This window comes from Urocampus carinirostris, chromosome 3, assembly GCF_059441175.1.
Source record: "Urocampus carinirostris isolate Australia breed hairy pipefish chromosome 3, RoL_Ucar_1.0, whole genome shotgun sequence".
Taxonomy (NCBI): domain Eukaryota; kingdom Metazoa; phylum Chordata; class Actinopteri; order Syngnathiformes; family Syngnathidae; genus Urocampus; species Urocampus carinirostris.
This window is the reverse complement of record NC_142351.1, coordinates 32,765,149-32,790,124: the sequence shown is the minus strand read 5'-3', so window position 1 is coordinate 32,790,124 and position 24,976 is coordinate 32,765,149. Positions and strand designations below refer to the sequence as shown.

The 24,976-nt window shown below is 38.8% G+C and overlaps 1 protein-coding gene across 2 annotated transcripts in view; it reads right to left on the bottom strand.

Annotated features, from left to right (window-relative positions):
- The window catches only part of kif5aa (kinesin family member 5A, a), a 26,244-nt gene extending 2,080 nt beyond the window's left edge, over nucleotides 1–24,164 (bottom strand). Inside the window, exons 1-28 of one of the 2 annotated variants that reach the window (XM_088331509.1) lie at nucleotides 23,615–24,164; nucleotides 16,489–16,576; nucleotides 16,337–16,410; nucleotides 16,116–16,220; nucleotides 14,937–14,985; nucleotides 14,802–14,857; nucleotides 14,644–14,731; nucleotides 10,763–10,887; nucleotides 10,407–10,511; nucleotides 10,165–10,313; nucleotides 9,911–10,059; nucleotides 9,646–9,824; nucleotides 9,488–9,556; nucleotides 9,198–9,404; nucleotides 8,802–8,948; nucleotides 6,163–6,351; nucleotides 5,978–6,095; nucleotides 5,647–5,708; nucleotides 3,906–4,015; nucleotides 3,697–3,798; nucleotides 3,536–3,596; nucleotides 3,362–3,433; nucleotides 1,530–1,634; nucleotides 1,216–1,432; nucleotides 933–1,107; nucleotides 709–788; nucleotides 532–571; nucleotides 59–144 (exon numbers count right to left, since the gene is read on the bottom strand). In XM_088331509.1, the coding sequence (XP_088187635.1) occupies nucleotides 66–144; nucleotides 532–571; nucleotides 709–788; nucleotides 933–1,107; nucleotides 1,216–1,432; nucleotides 1,530–1,634; nucleotides 3,362–3,433; nucleotides 3,536–3,596; nucleotides 3,697–3,798; nucleotides 3,906–4,015; nucleotides 5,647–5,708; nucleotides 5,978–6,095; nucleotides 6,163–6,351; nucleotides 8,802–8,948; nucleotides 9,198–9,404; nucleotides 9,488–9,556; nucleotides 9,646–9,824; nucleotides 9,911–10,059; nucleotides 10,165–10,313; nucleotides 10,407–10,511; nucleotides 10,763–10,887; nucleotides 14,644–14,731; nucleotides 14,802–14,857; nucleotides 14,937–14,985; nucleotides 16,116–16,220; nucleotides 16,337–16,410; nucleotides 16,489–16,576; nucleotides 23,615–23,743 (3,129 nt within the window). In that variant the 5' untranslated portion in view covers nucleotides 23,744–24,164 and the 3' untranslated portion in view covers nucleotides 59–65. The remainder of the gene's footprint in view (nucleotides 1–58; nucleotides 145–531; nucleotides 572–708; nucleotides 789–932; nucleotides 1,108–1,215; nucleotides 1,433–1,529; nucleotides 1,635–3,361; nucleotides 3,434–3,535; nucleotides 3,597–3,696; nucleotides 3,799–3,905; nucleotides 4,016–5,646; nucleotides 5,709–5,977; nucleotides 6,096–6,162; nucleotides 6,352–8,801; nucleotides 8,949–9,197; nucleotides 9,405–9,487; nucleotides 9,557–9,645; nucleotides 9,825–9,910; nucleotides 10,060–10,164; nucleotides 10,314–10,406; nucleotides 10,512–10,762; nucleotides 10,888–14,643; nucleotides 14,732–14,801; nucleotides 14,858–14,936; nucleotides 14,986–16,115; nucleotides 16,221–16,336; nucleotides 16,411–16,488; nucleotides 16,577–23,614) is intronic. The other variant, XM_088331510.1, reaches the window with a different exon arrangement.
- Nucleotides 24,165–24,976: the final 812 nt, after the last annotated feature.

The following is a 24,976-nucleotide window of genomic DNA, read 5'->3' as shown; positions in this document are numbered from 1 at the left end:
GTATTTAATGCAACTCTAATTAACAATGTCAAAAGCGCCCCATTTTTTAACTCATTACCTTGGTATTAACTTGCTGCGGTCTCTTGTTGAGCAACGAAGTGTCTATTTGAATCGTCCAGCTCACTTCCGCAATGCACATCACTCCTGTTTATAAGCACAAAAAATGATCTGTTTGGGCAATTATATCAAAAAACCTTCTATTATTACTGGCAGCACAATCTACTTGTTGACACCATGATTGTGAAAACTCTTATAAAGTGCTACTTGGACAACCATTTGTATCTTCCCTCCCGTTTTAAAACCTTCGGTTCATGTCTCGACACAGTCTGCAGTTAAACTATAAGAGTCTCCCAACTAAAAAGTGCAACCACTACAATGCACCTTTAAAATCACAAAAACTATCGTGTCAATCAAAAGTGAACTACTTCTTTTAATAGTGGAATATGTGATACAGCTCTCATAATGGTAGATCGTGCAACTGAACAAATAACTAAAGTGAAATATACCAAATTAAAACGTCAGTATCCTCACCTGTTGTCATTGATGTCTCTTGTGTCACTGATGCTGTTTCCTGTTGGCAACAGAGTATACATTTAAAAACAATCCCTACTTTGTAATCATTTTGTAGTCTAATCAGAGGTGAGACAGAACATACACAATAAATACTCTTGAACTTAGCATTAAACTTAACTGCAGTGGCATGCTCACCATTGTCAATGTTAAGTGGGAAGGATTCTAGTATGTCTCCATTGTATCTACCTGCTCTGTAGCCCAGTGCTGTGGAAACTCTGGAATTCAACATAGAAGGCATAAGCATTAAGCCATTTGAAACCATACTGAAGTCAACCTCACAATGACCAATTAGTGAAAAGGATTTCATTGAGGAAAAAAACAAAACAAAAAAAAACAAAGACAAAATATTTAAAACGCACGTGTTGGTCTGAACAGAGTTTGGGTTGCAAGTGATGCTTGCGGAGTTGTTTGGTGTCATGCTGCTCTGAAAAACGGCGTTGCTGTAGGTGTTAGCGTGCTCAGTGGCCCGGATGTACGAGTAGAAAGGGTTGCTGGGGGAGCAGACGGGCATTTGCTTTGGCCTCACTGGCTTGGCTGGCAATGAAATAAGTACAAATGTCATTGAAGGTATAATTTAATTTTCTACACAGCCCTATTATTTTTATTCTTATCTTGAATGCGTTTCACAAGCATAAGCAGTACCAATCTGCGCAGCATGAGGGCGGCGCATGGCGTTTTTCGCCCTCATGGCGTCCTTTATGCGGTCGACTTCCTGCTGGTAGCGTCGACGGTCCATCATGGCGCCTTCCTTGGCATCCCTCAATGCAGTCTCCAGGGCCTTAACTCTCTCAGCAGTAGACCGAAGACGTTTCTCCAGCTTTGGAAGCTCACAACGCAGATCTGCATTGTCACGAACCAGCTGAATGGATGTGAGAGGGAGAAGGAAAAACGTCAGCACTGCCAATGTCACTCAGTTGAGGTCAATAGCGAAAGGCTGGGCCACGGGTGCTTCTCACCTGTTTGTGAACCTTTGTAAGTTGGTCCAGGTTATTCTCAAGAAAGGAAATCTTCTGCTTCTGGGTGCAAGACCCCCCGCTATCATCCGGTTCCATTTCGGAACTCTAGCGATAGGGAGGTTTATGGGAGAGAGCAAAAATGGTCTCATAAGAACACATTAGAAAACATAACAGAGATTAAGTGTTTAAGATGTATGAACTAAAAAGCACAGCCTCTGACTTTTTGCGACAATTTAAATGGAAATTACATGTAAATCCTATCCAACAACAATAAATATTTGGGTATAAAATAAACAAATAAGATTGAGAGGGAAAATTTACAATAGTGGTACCTCTACTTACAAATGTCTATATGTACAAAAGTTTCAGGTCATGGAGTACCTGAACAGAAACACATTGCCTCTAATTATAAAGGCATTTTAGGAAACAAAGTCAAAAATACAGTACAGTACGCGCTGCAATTAGACGCTCCTAGTTTCCCGAACGTAAACAAACTGGATATTGGTGAAAATCTGTCCGGCAAACTTGTGCGGTTGCATACTCCCAGCATGCTCTTTGTGTCACCGTCCCAGTTCAGGGTTCAGAAACGAGGAGGATTTCCGGCAAGATATCGGGAAAGAGGACACGGTCATGATTAAATGAATGACATTTTTCCATGAGGTCTCAGAATTTGTAAAAAGGAATAACCCAAAAAAGTGTTGACAAGTCATGCTATCGCTACGGATTGTCAAAAGCCGGCAAAATCAGACTTTATTGGATCTGTTTTTCAAGAAATGGGATACAAAAAGGTAAATTAATATTTAAATATTTTCCTTTATTCCCTTTTTGTTGTTGTATGGTATTCTAATTTTACACATGTATTTGTTTCGTGTTGTGATGCTCTTATGATTTATTTAAAAAAATATATCATACTGCACTTTTGGCAGGCTAAGAATGGATTAGCGCATTTACATTCAAAATGCATCTCTACTTACAACGTTTTCAGGTTACAAAGCTACTTCCAGAAACAAACTAAATTCTTAAGTAGAGGTACCACTCCACTTTGGCTATTTTGATCAAAATTTTGCAGAGATAACGTTCAAAATTGTTCAATTTGTTAACTGTTCAGAACAAAAACAAAACAAAATGTGTTGTATATGTTGAAAAAAACTCAAAAGCATTGATTTATTTGTTTAAAATTCCTTTAGGTAAGCGTGTTTTTAACATTTTTCCAAAATTGTGTCTATTTGTCAAACACCACCCAAACAATAAGGTAAAAGGTACAAAACCACCCCCAGATATGCATTATTTTACTTAAAAAGTAGAGAAAATAGGTAATAATTTTGAAAAACCCTTCAAAAATGTATCAAGGAACAAGGAACTTGTTTTGGGTGGTTCCCCCCAAAAATGTGTGAATTGTATTCTGCTACAAAACAAACCATTGTGTTTAAGAACAAACAGAAAGAGGTTTCATGAAATTAATATCAGTAATAAATCAGTTCCTTTTCAACATACTATAGTTTGGGTTATCTTTTAATCAATTTGGGTATTTTTTATATTTTGTGTTGCATAAACAAATGTATTCTTGTTTTTAGTCCTTTCATGACATCGCCCTTGATCTTGTTGCCCCAATATATGAGAAAATATATTAAGAATATAATTTCAGAACTGTATATTTAATCTTTGTATTCTCCGATTATATACATTTCATTTTATTACTGAGTAACAACTGGAACTGTGAAATTGTGTCAATTATAATTTTTAGAAATGCAGAAATATTAAATCACATAAAGTTGTGCTGTTATTTCAAACTGTATCTTCTGAATAATTCAGAGTCAAAACTGCGAATTTACTTTTTTAACCCGCGACGTGAGGTCCTGTACAAACAGCTTGCGAAGGTTGTGAAGGGTCTGGAGTTCGCGGGCCTAAGGCAAAGGAGATAAAAATAAATATAAAAATTGAATAATCTTGGAAAATGTATGTGTTTTTCCGGTGATGAAACTGTGTTGGTTTGAGGTAATACTCACGACAGTCTCCTCCAGACCCTTCAGGTCTTGTTTAGTCTGCTCGTGACGCTCGTGCAGGAATCTGTCCGTGTGAGGAAACCAAATCTCAAAAGGTTTCACTTTGTTCATATTATTTTCTCACACACATTTGTTCAGCGGAGTCTGTTTGGAAGTTGACTTACGAGAGCTCCTCCAGCCGCTCGCTCTTGGAGCTGTCCTGAGTCTTCAGGCGTTCAAAGTCAGAGCGAACCTGAGCCAGCTCCAGCTCCATCTTGGAATTGCGACTGCACAGGATATATTCTATTAATATTGTGTGATGCATTATAAATATAAATGGTATCTTAGTTTATTGAGATATAAAACAATATTTTAAAGGTCAAATATCACAGACTCTGTGAGTTCATCGATGAGCCTTTGCTTTTCATTGATCTCGTCTCTAAGGCGTGCCAGCTGCTTGTGATGAAGGCCACGGTGAGACTCGCCCTGCTGGCGGTTTATCTTCTGCGGAGATTTAGGTTAAAAATTAGAAAGAAATAGGATATACTGAGGTCAGTAACAAGTGGCTCTGGAGACGCATTTGGCTCTTAGTGGTTCCCTGGCTGTTTTGCAAAAATTTTCGATAATGGAAAATTAGGTTTGCTGTCTGTAGCTCCTTGAAAAAAAAAAACGCAGTGTTATACGATTAAACAATCGCACAAGTCAAATTGCAAGGTTAGATTTCGGTTAATCGTTCAGCCCTAATATATAGTACGTGTTACCTTAGGCTTAAATGATGCTTTTTTACGGCTCCTAACATGTGTGTTTTTTGAGGGCCCAATATGGCTCTTTCAACATTTTGGGTCACTGCTATACTATGTAATTTTTTGTTCTATGTTTGCTCAAAGTAAGAGTAAATAATATGTCAGATTTAAGTGAAGTTTATGAAACGCAGAATTTATATTAAAAAACAAAACAAAGCAATTATATACCAAATGTTTCTTAAAATTGAAACAAATGAATCTTGACACGAGTATAGTATTATCGTTTACGGATGCTAAGTCTTTGACTGTGAATTTTGGAGTAAGAGCGAACAAGTGGTTTAATCTTGGTGAGTAAGATTAATTCAATCATCCTTTATCTAATGTCAAAAGTTAAATGTGGGAACATTGTCTATTGAGTTGCTCATGCTTGCCCCCCTCCAATCGCTTTTCTTGCGTGTATACAGGGTTATTCTTTTGTGATGTACCAAAAAATCTGCAGAACTAGCTATACAAATACACATCATCTAGACATCCTCAAATCATCCAAAAGTGATATACAGTCATGCCTGACTTTTAAATTATATACAGTAGTTGCCCTTCTCTCATGGCTGTGCATCAAGAGTTAAACCGACCAAAGCTTATTTTTGAACATGTCTCAGTGAAAAAGCTGTGCTGAATTTCACCAAATACCAAATAAGGATGTCACTCTTTGGATGTCACAATGCACAGAGGTATAGTTGAGTTACCCAATGGTGATTGTGTGCTTATACAATTTCTTTGCAATCCGAATATAGAGGAGTGAACACCTGCTCTTTAAGAAATATTGGCGCAATAAAAAAAAGCTTTTACTATTTTAAAGGCAACATACAGTACGTCAGTGGTTTTCAACCTTTTTTGAGGCAGGGCATGTTTTTACATTGGAAAAAATTTGCGGTACACCACTAACCAAAATATTTATAAAATGACACTGAACAGTGTGTTTAATTACAATATAATTTCTCATACCCCCAGTTTTTACAGCACAGACACTTGACAATGACTTAATATTTGCAGAAAAGGATTCATAAATGTTTTATAAAATTTTAAATTTTAAAAAGTGACATTGGATAATTTCTCACGGCACACCTGACGATCTCTCACGGAACACTAGTGTGTCGCGGCACAGTGGTTGAAAATCCCTGCAGTTAGTCATATGATACACTGTTTTTTCTTGAGACAAATAAACCCAACCCCTCCAAAAAGTAAGTTCACACAGAGTGTTAAGAAGTAATATTAGAGGCCATTTCCTTAAATGCTGAGAAAATGTTTTAAAACACTGTACAGGAAATAAAATAAAATAAAACATCTGTATTTCCTCTTTACAATTAGGTGTGAAAACTAAATATTTTTTACCTTGACGTTTCCATCTTCTGTCTCACCCTTCTCTCCATCTTTCTCCTCCAGAAGAGAATTATCTTGTAGAAGATGGGCGAAATAAAGAATTTGGAGACACAAAAATCATTGTTGTAGGGGGGAATAAGAACAAATATTTATAACTAAAACGGATCTCTTAAGTATTTCTGTGTGGGATGGTTCCAAATATTGCATCTAAAAAACTTTGTGAACCAGATTTTGAATCAATTATTATAATTTAGAAATAATATTGGTCTAAAGTCAGCCAGAAAGATTTGCTTAAAGCAAAACAAAACAGGGTAATATTGCATTGACTGTTTAAGATTATTACCTTGGTCTTGCAGTTTGGCCAACTCTTCGCTGAGAGAGTCGTGACTTTCCTCCAGGAGCCGCTTCTTGTGCTCCACGCTCTGCATGTACTCAGTCAGGGAGCGGATCTTAGCTTCATGCTGCAATGCAATGTTTGCATTATAAACAGGCAGCAGTCACATAACAATTTTCTCTTGTAGAGTTCACCTGAGAGATGAGAAGCTGGCAAGAGGAGAGCTCCCTCCCAGTCTCCTCCATCTTGCGGTGACACTCCAACTGCATATTTTCTAGTTGCCGGCAACGCTTCACCATGCTCTTAACCTCTGACTTGATCTTGCTGATATAGAGGCGAGCCACTGTGAACTCCTCCTCGATGGCGCCACTAATCTCCACCGGCTGATCATGGGAAGAAACACAGTTTGAGCTCTATAGGGCCTGAACCATTAAATAGACAGAAAAACAGTGAATTTATGTTTCTCTTTTAACAATTCAAATTATTTTCTAAACAAATTTCATTTAATACTTTTGATTTGTGTGTTTTTTTAATAAATCCAGTCACATTGTTATATATTAGTATATTCAAACAAAATCCCAGAAAAAGTTGACTGATGTGTCACAATAATATTGTTTCCAAATATAAGAATCAACATTTCCTATAACCAATAAAAATATAATAATCATACATCTCTCCTTTGCTACTAGTGCTAATATTTCCTTGCAAGTTCTTAGGAAAAGTCATTAAATAGATAAATCCTCTCCCCAACCACCAGGCCACGGATCAGTACCAAGGCTAGCACATTTCCATTATTTTGTTCATTGTTTTATTGACATTGCTACAGTCGATTCAAACGTGAACTGGGTGTTGAACTAAAGTCAGAGTAACTCGCTCGGGCAGGCGTAGTTTAATGTTGAGGTTGGGGGAAAGGATCCTCGCCTACAGAAGACAAAGCTTTAGTGTCCGCTATAGCTAATCAGGAAGAAGAATGATCAACTGCAGCCCGCTACGTCATGTCACAAAAAGAGTAAACATACTATTTGCTAAGGCTGCACGATTAATCGAATTGATATCGCGATGAAACGCAGTCAGATAGTGTAACCGCAAAACACTGTGTTTTTTTTCAAGGATTCGTAGTTCCAGTTTGTTATTCGAGTGATGGAGTGTTTGGCCAACAAGAATTGTCACGTTTCATGGTTTAACAGCGCCGGCCAACCAGAAGCAGTTTTTAATGGCACCAGCAAATAAAGGCAAGGCAAAGTTTCCAAGACGTGTGTGCACGACTTTGATAGGCTTGTGTAAGCGCTCAGTCAAGAAGCTGTGCGCACAACTGGCCATCAGAACAAACGCGACAGCCCGTAGCTTTACCGGGTTGTTACATTGAAAATGAATTCATCAATTAATGGACTTTGAGGGAAGTCAGAAGAGCGCAAAGAAAAGCTGATCACCAGCGGGTGCTGCCTGGATATTCATCATGTCCGGGTATTGACTGATGCGGCGTTGAAAGTGAAAGCTAACAGCTTGACTAATAACTCTTAAGCCACCAATGCATGGCTAGTCACCGTTGCCAGATCCATTACCTATGAGACGGACGACTTGGAGCTACTACTCGTGGAAAACCGCTACATTTGTGACTCTTGTATTTTAATCATCACAAAGACCTTGCACAAGTTGCGAGGACCCGACTCTAGCATGTTGCTAGCCAGCTGCTTTCTCTATAGCTTTCTTAGACTGAAAGGAATAGCCCTCCAATTTCGTAGTCCTTTTGTCAAATGACAATAAAGTCCATGTATTCAACTGCACTTCTGTTTTTATTTGTACATCTACAGTTGATATTTTGTTACAGTCGTATACTCTCAGTTTCTAAGAACTTCATCTCAAGTTATGTCTGCATGTCACTATTTTTATGTTTTCCCAGGGAAAAAAAAACACATCGAAATTGCCATTTAGGTTGTCTTCTTAAATCGTACAGCCGTAGTTGCCATGGGAAAACTATGGCAGCGCAGTTCAAAGATGCATGAATCCCGACGTCAAGCACATAACACATAATGGACCAATTAACACTAACACATCGTGGTTGGATAATTTGGTGAGTTTGTTTTTGTCATTAGTTGGCACAAGAATCCATGTGGCATTTTGCATTACCCATTTCGGTGGCCACCAGAGTGTGTTGCAGTGACTTGGCACAGAATTACTCATGTTATGGGATTATGGTGCTATTCTATGAGGACACACAGTGGATTTATTCTCATTAATATTAGTAATATTGGTATTAATAATGTTATTATTATTTCTAAGGTTAGCATTAATTATTACAGTATTGTTATTGTTATTGTGATTTTTGATTAAGTACTAACATGCAAAAGGTCTCCGGTTCCAGACCTGGCGGAAACATTTTTTGGCCCCAGGAAGGATAGGCCCCCACAGGCTGTACTTGCCCAAGACACACCACAGAAAATGGTGCCCCTACCACCCTAGTGGTTAAGGGAACCACGAACATGTTTAAGGCCGCCCTTGGACCAGGCCGTTAACGTTCATCAGACCTTTAACCAGTCCATGGTACACAAAATGTCGGAATCACTCCTCTTAAGGACAAATGTGAAAAGTAAGTGTTCAATCTCATGCATTAGCGTTTTAAAGAAAAAATATGACCATTGTCAAAATGTTATACTTTATATAGTTATGCGTTTCGTGTAATACATCTTTAACACCGAGGCCATACATATTACTGAAGTTGTCCATATCAAATGTATTAATCATTTTTAAATTCAATTATTGTAGTTGCGTACAGGTCACACAATTTCTTCTTCCAAAATATTTTACCATTCATCCTCTCATCCACACAACTCACCAGTTTAATTTCGCCATTACCAACAATGGAACTGAACTCGCTCAGGTCCCTCATCAAACCATTGAGGACATCAGCGATACGTTTCCTCTGCTGACCGCTCACTTCCTGCATGCGCGATAACTCGGCCTCCAGTTCCATCAGACTTGCCTGGTTCAGACAGACAGTAATTGCATGTGTTTATTATGACAAATCATGACAAATATATACCTATAAATAATTAGACAAAAAAGGGCTATATTTATTTTACATTTTTACACTACCGGTATGTAAAAGTTGTCTGATACAACAAACCCAAGGGGACTGGGCAAGGAGTGGCTGAGTATTGCAACAGAACCGAAAGGCAGCGACATGTACAACTTCACAACCACCTTATCATACTGCTCTTTGAAAATGTACCATTTTCTGGGCCAGCTGGTCAGCCAGCAGCTGGTTTTGCAGACCCTTCTCCTCCACCTCCAGGCTCTTTTGGTCATAGTTGATGGCCAGCTCCTCCAGAGCCTGCAGCACCTCCTTCACCTCCGCCTTTGCACAGTCGCTTTCCACTTGCAGCCTGCCGAGCTCTGCCTGCACCTTGTCACCGTCCCCGCGCGACGATGCCAAAAGCTGCCGTAACAACAATACACATGGGAATGAAGACTTTGTGAAAGTTTGTGTTTGATTCTGCATGTTTTTTAGTTTGTGTTTACCTCATCCTGGTCCAGCATTTGGTGCTTCAGTTTCTCTACCAGTTGGCATTGCAGGTTGATCTCGTCATCCTGTAAGACACATCACACCTGGTGATAAGATTTCTCCTCCTCAGAGTGAATGTTCTCTGGAAAACTGTGTAAACAATTTTGAAGCCTACTTTATCATCCAGCTGCTTGTACAGTTTGCGGATCTCTTCTTCATATTTTTGGCGCTCCTCCTCAGAAATGCGCACCACAATGGAAGATGTGTCATTATCCAGGACTGGACGTTCTTCCACTGACTCGAAACGGTTAACAATTTCCGGTTGGGTCCTCTCTGTCTCTGGTACTTCCTCTCCTGGAAGAAGTGATGATGGCACTGAACCAATAGTGTTTTTCTTCCACTAAGAATATTCAATTGATTTGTCAAAAAAATGTCCTCACCATTCCTCCAGCGGTTCAGCTCAGCCTCCAACTTTTGGATGCTGTCCTTCAAAGTCTTGTTCTTTTCCTTCTCCTTCTCAAACTTCCTCTTCCATTGCTCAGCTGTTAGTTCCAAATTGATGGAGGCCGTGTTTCGAATAGTCTTAGCACTGTTTTGCATCATATGTCACACAGCAACAGGATTACACTTTAACATGTGAAAATGGATTAAGTGAAACATTTGAGGAATTATTTCACAGGGGTCCATACAGTACCGTTGTCCAAACATCAGTGTGGACTTAGTCTCTGCATCATTGTAGCTGGAGGGTGAGCAGCAAATGAACATGGTGGTGCGACAATTTCCGCCAAGAGAGTCCTGCAGGATGCGGGTCATTTTGCTGTCACGGTAGGGTACATGGCTTTTCTGTGGGGAAAGGAAAGGAGCAAAAAACATTTCATATGGGGCTGAAGCAAGAAAGGAGGTATACAATAACTTGTTGTTTGGGTGAAAACTCACAGTGCCCTCAGCCAATGCCGAGATAACATTTCCCAGGGCTGACAGAGACTTGTTGATGTTTTTGGCCTCATCTAGTACAGCTCCTGCAGCCCCCGTCTTGCTGACCTGGTTAACGCAGTGTATCATCTCATCAAATACAACACCGAGAACTTACAGGTTAAATCGATTTAAATATTTTTTAAGGACAAGGTTTATTAAGTTACTTAGTATAATGGCTTAGTTGTGTTACTGAGAATATAACCGAGACGAGAAGGTACAGCATAGTATAGGCTTCTCCTTCCTAATGTCACATGCAGTACTGAGCTAAGGGTAAAGTATCTACTATTATCCTGTTTTCTTGTGGATTCTTTGCTCACCTTCTCACTTCCCGCCAGGTCCACCAGGTAAAGTTTGCCACAGAGCTTCTGCTCAGTTTCCACATGCTCTTGCTTGATGTTGATCAGGAAGATGCTGTGGCTGCGAGAGCTGTGCTCATTCATGTCTACGAAAATACAGAAATAAAATATGTTGACACCCATGATCTGACTCTCAATCTCTGGTCCATACTCCCACCAAGTGAAAAAGACTCAACATTGAGAGATTTAATACAATAATACTCGGCACTAATTTTGTTGATTTTTTTGTATCTTTTGATAATGCATATATTTAATGGTCCATGTATAAATATATTTTATATCAAACAATACAAGTCCCATTGCATTAAGGAAAAGTGCTCATGCAGAAACTGCTAGGCAAGTGTTTGTAATGAAGACTTTTTATTAGCATAATTGTTGTTGGCAGTTTGATCGTCAGTGCAGATGGAACATTATTGAATTTGATATTGGTTATTGGAGAAAAGCCGGTTAGTTTTTGATCACTGTCATAATGCTCCTGGGCATCACATCAAACTCCTTATTTCCTTAAAAAGAACACTACTGCGCAGCTCTTTTCTTGATATGGACATTATCTCAAATGTATTGAGAAAATGTGCATGATAATAATGTTAAAAAATTAAAGGTTGTGAATAATCCTAATCCCATTGAAGTTAATTTAAAACACTAATACCACTCAACAGTATGTTTATAAATACTATTCAACATAAGATCCTAACACATTCAGGCTCAAGTTTGCCATCAATCTTCTTATATTACCTCAAGTCTTCAAAAGAAAAGAAAATACACTTTATTTTTATACATAATTATCTCATAACCCTGTGAGAGAGATGATCAGTCTTAAGCAGGGACCAAAAAGCATGCCTAATTTAAACATTGTCTTCATCCTGCTCTTCTGTTCAAAGTCAGCAAGGTTCAGATTTTTTGATAAACTGAGCCCTACTTGGTCAGACAGAAAGATTAGTGATGCAAATTAGTGTTAACCTCTTGGCTTGAGTCGCCAATCGGTCAATTATATATTATATCATAGCGTGTTTCATAACGTACGGTGACCAGAATCCTGTATATAAAAAAAAGATATATATCTCTTTTTATTTTAGTAAAAGAAAAATATCCGTAAAATAAAAAAGTAATATAATATCATGAATGGAGTGAAAAAAATAAACCCTTCCTGAAAGCCAGTGAGCCATAAATGCAGCAAGGTGACCTCATTATGCAGTGTTACGGCAACACCTATTCCCCAAAACAACGTTCAGGTTTCAGATTGCTGTCATTGCAGTGCAGTGAGTCAGCATGAGATAACCGCAATAAAGGGATCATTGATCCAAATGTCTTAGCTTGCTACACTCAAACAAATTATAATTACATAACAATGTGTCTGCGATGTAATGAAAGGATTACATTACCATGGCAACATGTTTTCCTCATCCAATCAACCGTCTAAGCCAGGGGTGGCGAACACGTGGCTCTAGAGCCGCATGCGGCTCTTGGCCAATAAGAATGGGGCTCTTTGCCTCATCATATTTTCTATATACTGCGGCTCTTTGCCTTGTTTCATGTTTAGTTTTTTTGTGTGTATTGAGGGTGGACACTTTCCTTGAAAACACAAGAACAATACTGTGTGTTATGGGAAATAATATGTTTTTAATTGTGTGTGTGTCTGTCTGTCATGGCAGGTCAGTGCGTGGTGTGGCTCTTTGACTCTCACAGTTAAAAATTTCGGCTCTTTGTGTCAAACATGTTCGCCACCCCTGGTCTAAGCATTCTAACACAAAAATACAATGTAATCCATATAGTACACACACACACACACACAAACCCTTCATTTCAGAGTTACAATAATTCGAGTCATTGTTTAGCTTTTTTATATCTACATGGTGTGGTTTGCAGAAATTTAGCCCAGGGCAAAGATTCTGTTAGTTAAATACCCCTTAAATACCCCTTGACTAGTGCTTTTCAAATTCAATGCTATAAAATGTAAATCAATAGTTAAATAAATATAGGATATTTGGTCAAATGTGTGTCACATTAAAAATGAGATGAAAGATCAGAAATATCTTTTTTTTCTTGTATTTTATCCTGTTTCCCCGAGCCCTCCTATATATTTCATTTGTTACCATAGTAAAAATCAAAGAAAACAATTTGATATTGCAAATAGCAGGTAAATTTGCCCATTTTCTGATTTTCTCTTTTAGGTTTTAGTTAAACAAAGATACACCTTTTTAAAATTTTATCTAAAAAAGATTTGTAAAATAAAGAAAAATAATCTTCATAAAAAGAAAAAATATGTGATTATTTTCTTTTATTAAAAGTTGTGTGTCAGAACCCACACAGACGGAGGACCCAGACGCGTAACATTTTCACACAAGCTTTATTTTACGGGATTGGGGCAGTCATGCGCGTGAACACAAATGCCAGGGATGCGGCGATCGCTGGGTGGAAGGAGTGAGACAGAGAAGTCAGAGGCAGACGAGATCGAGGCCGGATAGAACAGATGGGATCGATACGGGACACACGGGTAGATACAGGGCAGGACCGAAACTGGATACTGGGGAAAGATACTCTACAGGATGGGACAAACGATATCGATACCGGATACCTAAGACTGGAGCAAGATACCGGACAGGAGGAGACAGACGGCGTCGATACCAGATACTGGAGCAAGATACCGGACAGAATGAGACAGACAGGTTTGATACCGGATACTGGAGACTGGTGCAAGATACGGGACAGTACGAGACAGGTGGGATCGATATCGGAAACTGGAGACTGGAGCAAGATACCGGGTAGGAGGAGACAAAAGAGATCAAAATCGGATACTGGAGACTGGAGCAAGATACCAGACAGGATTAGACAGACAGGATCGATACCGGATACTAGAGACAGGAGCAAGATACCGGACAGAGTCAAAACACAAGTCTTGCAAGTGCAGAGGTTCGTTGACGGACTGACAAGGAGTGCATTGAGTTTAAATAAGAGGAAACCCAATCAGGCAACGAGCGGATGGGGCCAAGTGAGGACAATGGCCAACCGTGACATTGTGTTTGAAAAGAGACAACGTAAATGAGTGAAATAAGTAATGTTCTACCAATTGTACAATAGTTTCTGTTCTTTCTTGTTTGTTGCATAGTTTGATGGGAAACACGTTTTGGACCTATGATTTGTTTTATCATATACATTATTTTCAAATCTCAAGTACCTCTTAAAGTCTCTACGAGTACACCCAAGGGAACTAATACCCTGATTTGAGACCAACAGCAGTAAATTTTAAAAAGTCCCTTTTCATTTAAACCTGGAACTTTGAAGAAAAATACTCAGATTTATTTACTTCTTATTACTCATACGTATTCTCATCTCATCTCATTAGCTGCACCGCTTATCCTCAGTAGGGTCGCGGGGGTGCTGGAGCCCATCCCAGCAATCATCGGGCAGTGGGCAGGGGACACCCTGAACTGGTTGCCAGCCAATCGCAGGGCACACGGGGACAGACAACGCACCCGCTCATTTACACCTAGGGACAATTTGGACCGGCCAATTCACCTGAAATGCATGTTTTTGGAATGTGGGAGGAAACCAGAGTGCCCGGAGGAAACCCACGCAAGCACGGGGAGAACATACAAACTCCGCACAGGAAGTCTGGAGCTGGATTTGAACCTACTCAGGAGGTTCCCAAGACATGAACTGTGCCGCACATGCGCTAACCCCTCATACTTATTACTACAACTTATTACCAAGAATATTTAGATAATGTGTCTATGTTTTGGGGCGTGTAAGCTTTGGTGTCCAGGTTAATAAGTGATTCATCTTCCACATGGATGCAGTAAGGCATCTCGTACTCTCTCTGTAGGACCAAACAAGACACTTACTGGTAACAGCAACATGGCGATTAGATTTGCCCTCATCTATCACATCCATCACTTCATCGGGGCTGGAGACGAAGCGCTCAGTACAGCCCTGAGAATTCGAGAATATGTTTCACATTTAATGGATGATGGCAAGATGAGTCAGACACTCATGTACGCACCTTGACGTACGGCACACGGTTCTTATCCTCGTGAACAGACAAGTTGGTCTTTGTCACTGAATTGAACACATACAAATAAAGATGTAATACCAAATAAACTTCCCCTTTCACTGAATTCTTGTTCTAGGGACTTACCGTCCAGCAAATCACGGATCTTGTCCATGTAGATTTCGAAATATGAAACCTTTGAGAAAAATAAGGGAAATTCATGAGCAGTGTATCATGCATGTTTAGCAATGGTGTCAAACATAGAGCCCGCGGGCCGGGTCAGGCCCATCAACAGATTGAATTCGGCCCATGAGAATGCTGAGAGAAGCACAAGGGGAAAAAAGGGCCAAACAATGACATGGAGTTTTAAATATGATTGCTGGTCGTTGCCAAAGTCGGGCACCAAAACAGAAAAAAAACTGCCGGTGTCTTTCCTTTTTTTTTATCTCTCTCTTGCTTTCTCTTTCTCTTTCCTTCTTTTTTATATCTCTTTCACTGTCTTTCTCTTTCCTTCTTTTTTATTACTCTCTCGCTGTCTCTCTGTTTTCTTTTTTATCTCTTTCTTGCTGTCTCTTTCTCTTTCCTTCTTTTCTCTCTCTTTCAAAATCTTTCTGTTTTTCGTTTTCCCTTTTTCCTTTGTCTTTCTTTATACCTTTATTTCTGTCTCTCTTTCTTTTCATCTCTTTCTCTCACTTTTTACACTTTATTTTTCTCTTTCACACTCCATCTCTCTTTCAGTGTCAGTCTGTCTTTCTCTTACTCATTCTTTTTCCTCTTTATTTTCTCCCTCTTTCTCTCACTCTCTCTCTCTCTCTCACTATTTTTATCCCTCTCTCATTCTTTCTGTCTGTCTTTCTTTATCACTCTGTTTCTCTTTCTCACTCTCATTTGCTGTTTCTCCCTTTCTCTTTGTCTCTTTCTGACTCTCTCTTTCTTTTTGACACCCCTATATATATATATATATATATATATATATATATATATATATATATATATATATATATATATATATATATATATATATATATATATATACCATATATATGTATATATACATACCATATATATGTATATATATATATATATATATATATATATATATATATATATATATATATATATATATATATATACCATTTGTATATATATATACCATTTGTATATATATATATATATATATATATATATATATATATATATATATATATATATATATATATATATATATATATATATGTGTGTGTTTGTGTGTGTTTGTGTGTGTGTGTGTATGGGCCAGCACAAAATGAAAACATAAATTCAGCAGACAATTAAAGACATTTAAACCTTGATGTGGAATTCCAGATTTTCATCCATGGCAAAGATGTGGTTAAAGATGTCCTCCGCAATGCGAGGGATGATGCCCATCTGGTGTGGGTCATGCAGCTTACCCTGGAACAGTAAGTCATATCAGAAAATAATTAGTAAGCAGCGGCCGGAAACCACTCCCACCATATTCTATCACACTTCTGCCGAGCACAGAAGCAATAAAAATGAAGCAACCGTACCTCCATGGTGTGAGTCTTGCCAGATGATGTTTGTCCATATGCAAATATTGTGCCATTGTAGCCACCCAGCACATCTACAAAAGCATGACACGACAGGGAGATGTACAGATGCATTTGACTCATTTGAAATACTTCCACAATCTGCTGCCTACCTTTGACAATCTGCTTAGCACAGGTGTTGTACACTTGCTCCTGGGTTGTGTTGGTTGGAAACACGCGATCAAATGCATACGACTTGCCCTGTGAACATCAAACATGCACAATATCAAAGAGGCTATTGATTTGTATTTTCTCAGGTGTTAACACTTAGATTGTATATGATACAATATATTATATGATTTGGGATGGAGAGACCCCTCGCTACTTTCCCGCTTTGGTTATCGCTCGTTCACTAATTCACAGATATTGAATTTAATTACCGTATTTTCCGCACTATAAGGCGCACCGGGTTATAGGGCGCACCCCGAAAAAAAATAGTTTTTGTTCCTATATTTGACATACATAAGACGCACCGGATTATAAGGCGCTACAATGGGAACGTCGACAAATCAGTCAGATAGTTCAGTCAAACTTATTACCCCCTTAACATTCCCAAAGCTTGCAAAGAAGCAAATACGTGTCGTAGACACGTGCGGATGTGGTGTTATCCGAGAAATGCATCCCTGCCGAGATTTGCATCCCCTCGCTACTACAACCACTTTTACCTCGTTTTATCTCACTTTTAGGGAAGGTAATGGCGAACATATAACCAAAACCACTTTGTCTTGCATTTGTTGGGAATGTAATACAACTTAAACCATTCCATCTTTGTTTTTGTTGTGAATGTAATCGAACGGTAAATCCTCCCCCCCTCGCGTGAACGCGCATTCTGCTGCGCTTCCAACAAAAGCGATCGTATTCTATATAAAACGCTTATTAAAACAATAAAGCGAGCTAATTATAACAATTGGGAGATCCTAGTCTATATAACGCATTTATTTAAACAATAAAGTGCGATCGTATTCTACAAAATGCGTTTGTTAACGCGGATGAAAAAGTCACCAACGTCAATGCACGCTTCCAACAAAAGCCATCGCAGCAGAATGCGCTTTCATGCGAGGGGGTGGGGGGGTGGTGGTGTTGCGTAGGAGTCGGATTTGGGCACAACACCGGCTCGGGAGCTTTTATACCCGTGGTCCACACGAGAAAATGACGCAGAAATGACGCGATGAGGAAGCGGAACAGTCGCCGGCGTCTGTTTTGCGGGCATACCACCGATGAACAGCGGGTTGGCCAATTTTGCGCATTTTCTATCGCGGGCAACCACGGGCAAAAAAAAACCGCACAATTTTAGCCGTGATTCAGCCGCAAACGGCTGTGTGACCGGCCCCTTAGATTGTAATTTCAAATAAAAATGAAAAGCTCCTTTGTCATCTCAGAAAAAGAACAGAGTGATCAAAGTTGACCTTTTCAGACCGGTGAGGAATAAGTTGAGATTGGCGGTTATTATCTTTTTAAGTGGCCGGAAGATCAATTGGTGCAACACAAATACACTGAGAAGCTCACGATGTATTTCTGCTTGGATGTAAACTTCTAGCTTAATTTTTTTTTTTCAATGTGACAGGACGTCTTCTACTGGAGTCAACCTAGCACTATGTGATGTAGAATACGCAATTTACTGCAATTCTATAGCATTACAGAAAACAAATTGCAATGTTAGGCTAAACTGTAACAGCATTGTAACTGTTTGTATTTGAAAAACCTTGCCATTGTGCCTCCAATACACTGCTGCGTGCAGCGATGTATAGTGAAAGCTCGGTTCAACTTTAAAATTTATTTTTGCTCGTTCCAACTCAATGGACAAGTATTTATATTCAATCGTATAATCATTCTAAATAATACTATGTCATTATAAAATAATTATTTTTAAGTTATGACAGCAAATCAAAATTAGTGCTTGAACACTTTTAGATAACGAGCTAATAAACAAAACAGTGCAACCAATTTACACTATTTGACATACTTTTAGCCAGACTTTGATGGAATTGTAATCCTTTTAAGGGCAACCGGAAGTTTGCATCCTTACACGTAAATGCAGAAGTGATTTGTTAACAGAGTCCATTAGAAAACGTCTTTTTACTGCAATTTGTAAAACATATTCATCAAATTGATTCAATCCGACTATTAAAAGCGTTGGCAACGATTTAGATAATCGTTGAATCAGTCTCTCGGCCCATCAATTTAATGCAAAAAAAAAAAAAAAAAAAGGCACATGCTTGTAGTACCCACTTTGTCTGGTGGAGAGCGCCATAAGAGTGAATTTTGATGCGCCAGGCCACTTTAGAGCCAAATCCAAATTAATTTATAAAGCAAATTTCAGGTACCGAAATTCAACAAAAAAACGTTCAATGTAAAATAAGATGCAGACAATTTGGTTAGGAGTCATGGCAACCGTGACACACGGGCGGGGCCAATTGGGTGCCATGGCAACCGTGACAGGAAACATGCAAAATTGTATCAAATGTGCATGGAGGTTAATAATAATAATCCCCAAACTGAATTAAAACACGCTACTTCTACTCACTGAATAATAATAATAATAATAATGATAATACATCATAGTTATAACTGCATTTCTTGCATGCATTTAACACAGAAGTCATGTTAATAATGGTTCATGTATGGTTCTCAATATGTATCTTATTTGGTATTGTTGCACACACACAAAAACACAAATGGGCTGTCATCACACACAAGGAGCTATCCGTACCTATGCCTATCTATGGACTTCAGGATCTCGTTAGCCCACAGTAGCTTTGGTTATTAAATTTCAAAATAAATAACACTAAAAGCGCAAAGAAATCATAATAATTATATAAACGAATAAACAAAACACTGATTCGTAGAACGTGACAAACGCATGTATTACTAAACAATATTTCAGTTTTTGTAGATAACAATCTCATTAAAGTCCTTCACGATCCAATATCGTGATTCTACCCACCTCTACCTTACGTTGCCAGTGTTCTCGTTTGCCCGCGTCCCTGCGTCCGAGATGCATAATTTTTGCTGGGGACGCAACTTTTTTGACACCAAATTGTCATTATTACCCGATCACTTTTTTGTTTAACAAAGATTTACCGCACTCCAAACTTTTCGTCAGGCAGATCCGCCATTGTTGTTTTGGTCTCGCGCCGATCTCGGCAAACGAGATCTCGTTGCTTCGAGATGACGTCATTGTTTTGGTGGTTGTCGAGTAAAAGAGAAGTATGCCTCCGTAAAAACAGTTGGTATTAGGTGCAAATCAACAAAAAATTGGTAATTTCTTCAGTGTCAGTAATAAGTCGAAACATAATACAGAAAGTGGTAACAACGGCAATAATTCCGGCACGAAAAAACGGCGGAGAAATTTTTCAGAAGACCGCGAAGGCAACGAAAACACGTGTTTTGAAGCGAACGATTCGACGAAAGATAAACAAAAGAATACTCCTAGCAAGAAAAGGACTTTTCTGCCAAAATGGACTCAATTATATTCCTGGTTACGCTATGAGGAGGATGATAGTGGAGGTTACATGTTCTGTGATGCGTGCACCCAGCGTGAGAAAAAAACTGAATTGGATAAATCATTTCGCAATACGAACTTTCAGAAAAGCACATTGGATCGGCACAATGACGATGAAAACCACAAATTAGCTATGGAAATTCCGTTGCTGCAATTGGACCTTGAGAAGGCATTACAACTGTGGCGGGACAGCAAACCACGAAGAATATATGAAGTGAAAAATCTGAAGTGATTAAAACTGCATGAATATATAGAGTAATATTTCAGCAATATTATTTTGTATAATGTACAATATTTTTGTGAACTGAAAAATCTGAAGTGATAACTGTTTTGTATTACCAATTAAGTGTGATGATTAAAACTGAATGAATATATAGATTTATATATTCATTTATATATTTGTCGCCGATTTACAATTTCAACCTCGATAACACTAAATTTTGGGGACCCATAGAGCTCTGTTGGGACCAGTGTTCCCTCTAAGCTGCGCGCGTGCGCAATTGCACACTGCTCGCACATTCTCAGCGCACAAGAAAATCTAGCCAGCGCACAAAAATGAGGGCTCAAAATTACTAATTAAGAAGCGACTTAAGTCAGGGTTACAGTGCATAAAGGTAAAAATACCCGGGTTCCCCTGACGTTGTGTCCTAAATGCCGTATTTTGAAGTCAATGTCGAACAAAGTTGAAAAGTAAAGTTAGTAGAGTTTGTCGAGAACTGGCTTCTTTGGCTCAGCTCACTAAAGAGAACCGGCTCTTTCGGGTCCTAAACGGCTCTTCAGGTTGTTTTTGCTTCTTTAATCCCAACATGAACAAATATTATGTAAAACTATTCACAAAATGACTTAAAAGAAGGGGGGAATAGAACAAAAAAGAAAAAAATACCAAAATGAAAAAGTAGTGAAAAGCTGGGGAAAAAAACAAAAGGAAGAGAAAAAAAGAAGGAAAAATGTAGAAAAAGCCAGAAAAAAAGAAAAGAAAGAAATGTAGGAAAAAAGGTAAATGCAGAACAAAAAGAAAAAAGTAACAGCTCGGAAAAAATAAACACAATGAGACTTTTTGAAAAGCAATTTTTAAAAAAGTAGAAAAAAAAACACGGAAAAAGAAGAAAAAGTTTGTGTTGCATTCAAATAATTTCCAATTTTATCAAGTGAATCTTGTTGCCAACATTGTACTTCCACTAAAAATGTGATTGAGTACAGTTCTGTATCTTGCAACCGACTAAATAAGCCACCAAAAATGTTAATATTATGCGACAAAATATATCAGAAAAAAAAAAGAAATGGATATCTTGTGAAAGAATTGTAAGAACAAACGACGTTTGTAGGCCGTACAACCTTTGCAAAAGTACATGAGTCAATTCATTCAAAAGAGAAAAATAATTTTGCATTGCCGGAAACTCAGCAAAATGTAACTTGATGTCAAATTTTGGACATTGATAATTAATTATCTTGCCACACTTGGGATTATGGTTGCTCACTGTTGTTTCAAGCGTTGCTCACCGACTTTGTGTGAACGCTCAGACCCGTGGAAAATTAAAGGGAACATTGGTTGGGACCCATAGATTTTTGAGCATGCGAGTCCCCGGGACCCATCACTTTTCAGAGGTAAAATGAACACTGCGTTGCATTTTTGAAATCGTGAATGTTGAGCAAAACAGATTTGACTTATTTCACATATTTTACTAAAAATGTTGACGGAAAACTTAATTCCTGAAATGTGAGACGGATCCAGTCACATAAAGCACTTTTCTTCACATCGTTTAAATCATTCCTTTTCTGAACCGTTTATCCTTACTAGGGTCAACAGAGGTGCTGGAACCTATCCCAGCTGACATTAGACAGTAGACAGCCAACCATCGGGCACACAACGACATACAACCAGGCACACATGCATCCATACCTAGGGACAATTTGTAGTCACCAATCAACCTGATTTGCACTTTTTTAAATGTGGGAGGAAACCGGAGAAAATCCACTGGGTGAAAACTCCACACATGGAGGCTAGTAAGCTGGAATTAAACCCAGGCCCGCTGAACTATGAGGCAGAAGTGCTAACCAGTCACTGTGCCGATGTTTGAATCGTGCTCAGTACTACTATACTATTCGATAATTATACCACCCCGTACAAACCATTTGTCGGGATTGGTGACTCAGCACACACAAAAATGGGCAACTTCATCACATCATTCCCCAAAAGTAGCAGGTACACAATGCAGCTAAAGGGGGGAAAGGCGATCAAAGCCTATTGATTTAACAGCATGAAAAATAGAAAATACTGCTGGGAATTAAGACACTTGGGAGGAGTCACAACTGAGGAGGAGAACCAGGTCAATCACTAATGTACAGGCTACAGAATTATTGATCCTAAATGGAGATGTCACTTTCAGACTCTATTATTGCTTACTACAGTACAGCCTTCTGCGTTCTTAAAGGGTACGTGTGTGTGAACAAGCAAATAATTCAAAATGAAGTGATCGAACCAGCATATTTTTTCCTCACTTAATAATGAATTAGACCATTTAATTCAATGTTTCCAGAAATTAAAAAAAACAGTCCATTTGGAACCCCTTCAGTAGCGAAACAATACACAGAAGACAAAGAATAAATTATGTCAGAAATTATATTGTAAACTACAATTGAAATATAACAATGTGCCCTGCATTTCCTGTTTGGTGTCACTGAAATTTGATCCTAATTACAGTGGATGAAAAACAGACTACACCCAGGATTTGTTGTGTGTGAGTTGCAAACAAGTAATTCACATTTCACATTTACACTGAGTTCAAAGTGGACCCAGGCACCAAAGTCAAGTGGATTTCCTTAAATTATCTGTACAGAATTTGAATTGTTTTACTCTCGGCCGCCATTTCCTGGTTTATGTCCTCATTTCAGCCTCAGTCAGCTCGTTTTTTATGTGCGTGCAACTTTTTTAGACGTGCTTGTATACACTCTTCTTTTTCATCTTTGTTGGGTTTTAGGTTGGCGTTTGGACTCCAATTGAAGCAGGTCTTACTTATCTTACTATGACCATTTTAATGCTCCACTGACGATTAGAAATTTGAAAAATAAAAAACTGCAAGGACGAGCATGACGTCATTCCCTAGCACTTCCCCCACCCCTCATTCCTCCTATCTAATATGTCCTAACCGAACAGCACTGACTTGACTTGATTAATGAACTCTCAGTAAACAGCAAAAATGTCAAAATAATGCAATTCAATTCTTCTTCATTTTCCTCATGTTGAGGTTTTTGAGTTTTTCCTTGCCCTCGTGTAGGTTTTAGATCAGGGGATGGTGTAATATCAGTCTGTAGTATGCAATAGTCTGTGCAGCCCTCTGAGACTTCTTGTGATAAAGGGCTATACAAGTAAAGATGACTTGACTTGAAACATGACATTGCTAAAAGTAAGAGAAAAGCAGATAGGCGCAGTGGAAGTAGGCGCTCTTTGAACTCAGTTGGGCATTGTTAACACAAACTTAATAGATAACATATTTTCCTTTCAACTTTTTAAAGGGCATCCCTTAAAAACAATGTTGATCTGGTAGCCCCCCAAAAATATTCACACACACATAGTACATACCAAAAAAAATGCTCAAAGATAGAAAAACAAGAGCACACGTCTACACATGCGAAACTACTAAGTCTAATGCAATGGTGATGATTAATTGATGAAGGGCCCTGCGCTCACAGAAAAGGCGACTCCCTTTTGGCTATATGCGTTGATTTGATATGCTTACCGCGACGACGACGGTGTCATCTGCTTGGAACTTGGGTAAAAAGAGGTCCCCTCGAACAATTTCGGACTGATTGAGGGGACGAAAGCGACACAGCACTTTTATGTTGCATTCGGCTGGGACGTCGGCCATGGCGCAGATTGGATGAGGAGGATGAGGAGGAAGCTGGAGAAGATGCAGATAGCGGCCTTGACCAAAAACGTCGTGGAAAAGAAAGAAAGGACGAAGGGAGTGCCAACTGCTTCGTGTTTTCTTGTTCTGTTGCAGAAAATCTTGGCCTGTTGTTGTTTTGTCTTAGGCTATTTAAGCGTCAAATGGCAAAGAAGCTAGGCGCCGTTTCCGTGTCGCATTGAGCGGGTACAACGCTAATTATTCATCGACAAACGCCTGGTTTACGTCATTAAAAGAACATATTAAAATGTGGCCTCCGCTTCTCCAGAAGAGATGTTATATGTCGTGTCGCTGCCCTTTTTTCTCTTTTTAGGCGCGTTCAGGCCAGTTGAAGGTGAGCGATGCTGTTGGAAGGGCAGGGAGGTACTCGGCTATTTCAACGCCCCCTGTCGGCAGAGTCCGTGAAGGGCGTGGCCTGCATCCGCGTGAAATTGGTACCCTTCGTTTATGCCTATTACATTCGAGCACGTCAACATCAGCGCCATATTGGATGTGGAAAAACAACAAAAAAAAAATTTTATTAAACCAACGAAACTGAAAGCTCACGTGAGACAGAGAAATGTAATCAACAATCTGTATATTTTTATAGCATACACAAAATGTCTGTGAGCATTGCCTGGAACCACAAAGAGCAACATCAGTCCTACCCGTCAATTTCAGCCAATTACTTCCCTTATTAATCACTGCAATCCCCTTTAAGCGATAATAAACTCTACACACACATCACTACACCTATTTACTCACAGCAAAAGAGATTACATAGAATAAGAGAAAATATAATTTGTGTAAACAAGTTTATCTTATTTCTAAAATAATCAACATGAACAATTATTACAGTATATTTATTAAATATTTTTCCATTTGAAGTAAAATTAGTGTTTAGTGGTATACTTAGTAGTGCAGGAATCTGGTGACTATATCTGATCTTACTCTGTGACAAAAACAGTCACCATTTAATTCTGTTATACTTGTATCATGCCAATAAAGGGCATACATTCTTTTATAAAATAAATCTTAATCGATGATAACTTTTACAATTGTACCGCGGCAAAATTAGCAACTTACAATGATATGTATCAGCACGGCAGTGCAGTGGTTAGCGCTTGTGCGGCACAGTTCATGTCATGGGAACCTCCTGCGTGGGTTCTAATCCAGCTCCAGACTTCCTGTGCGGAGTTTGTATGTTCTCCCCGT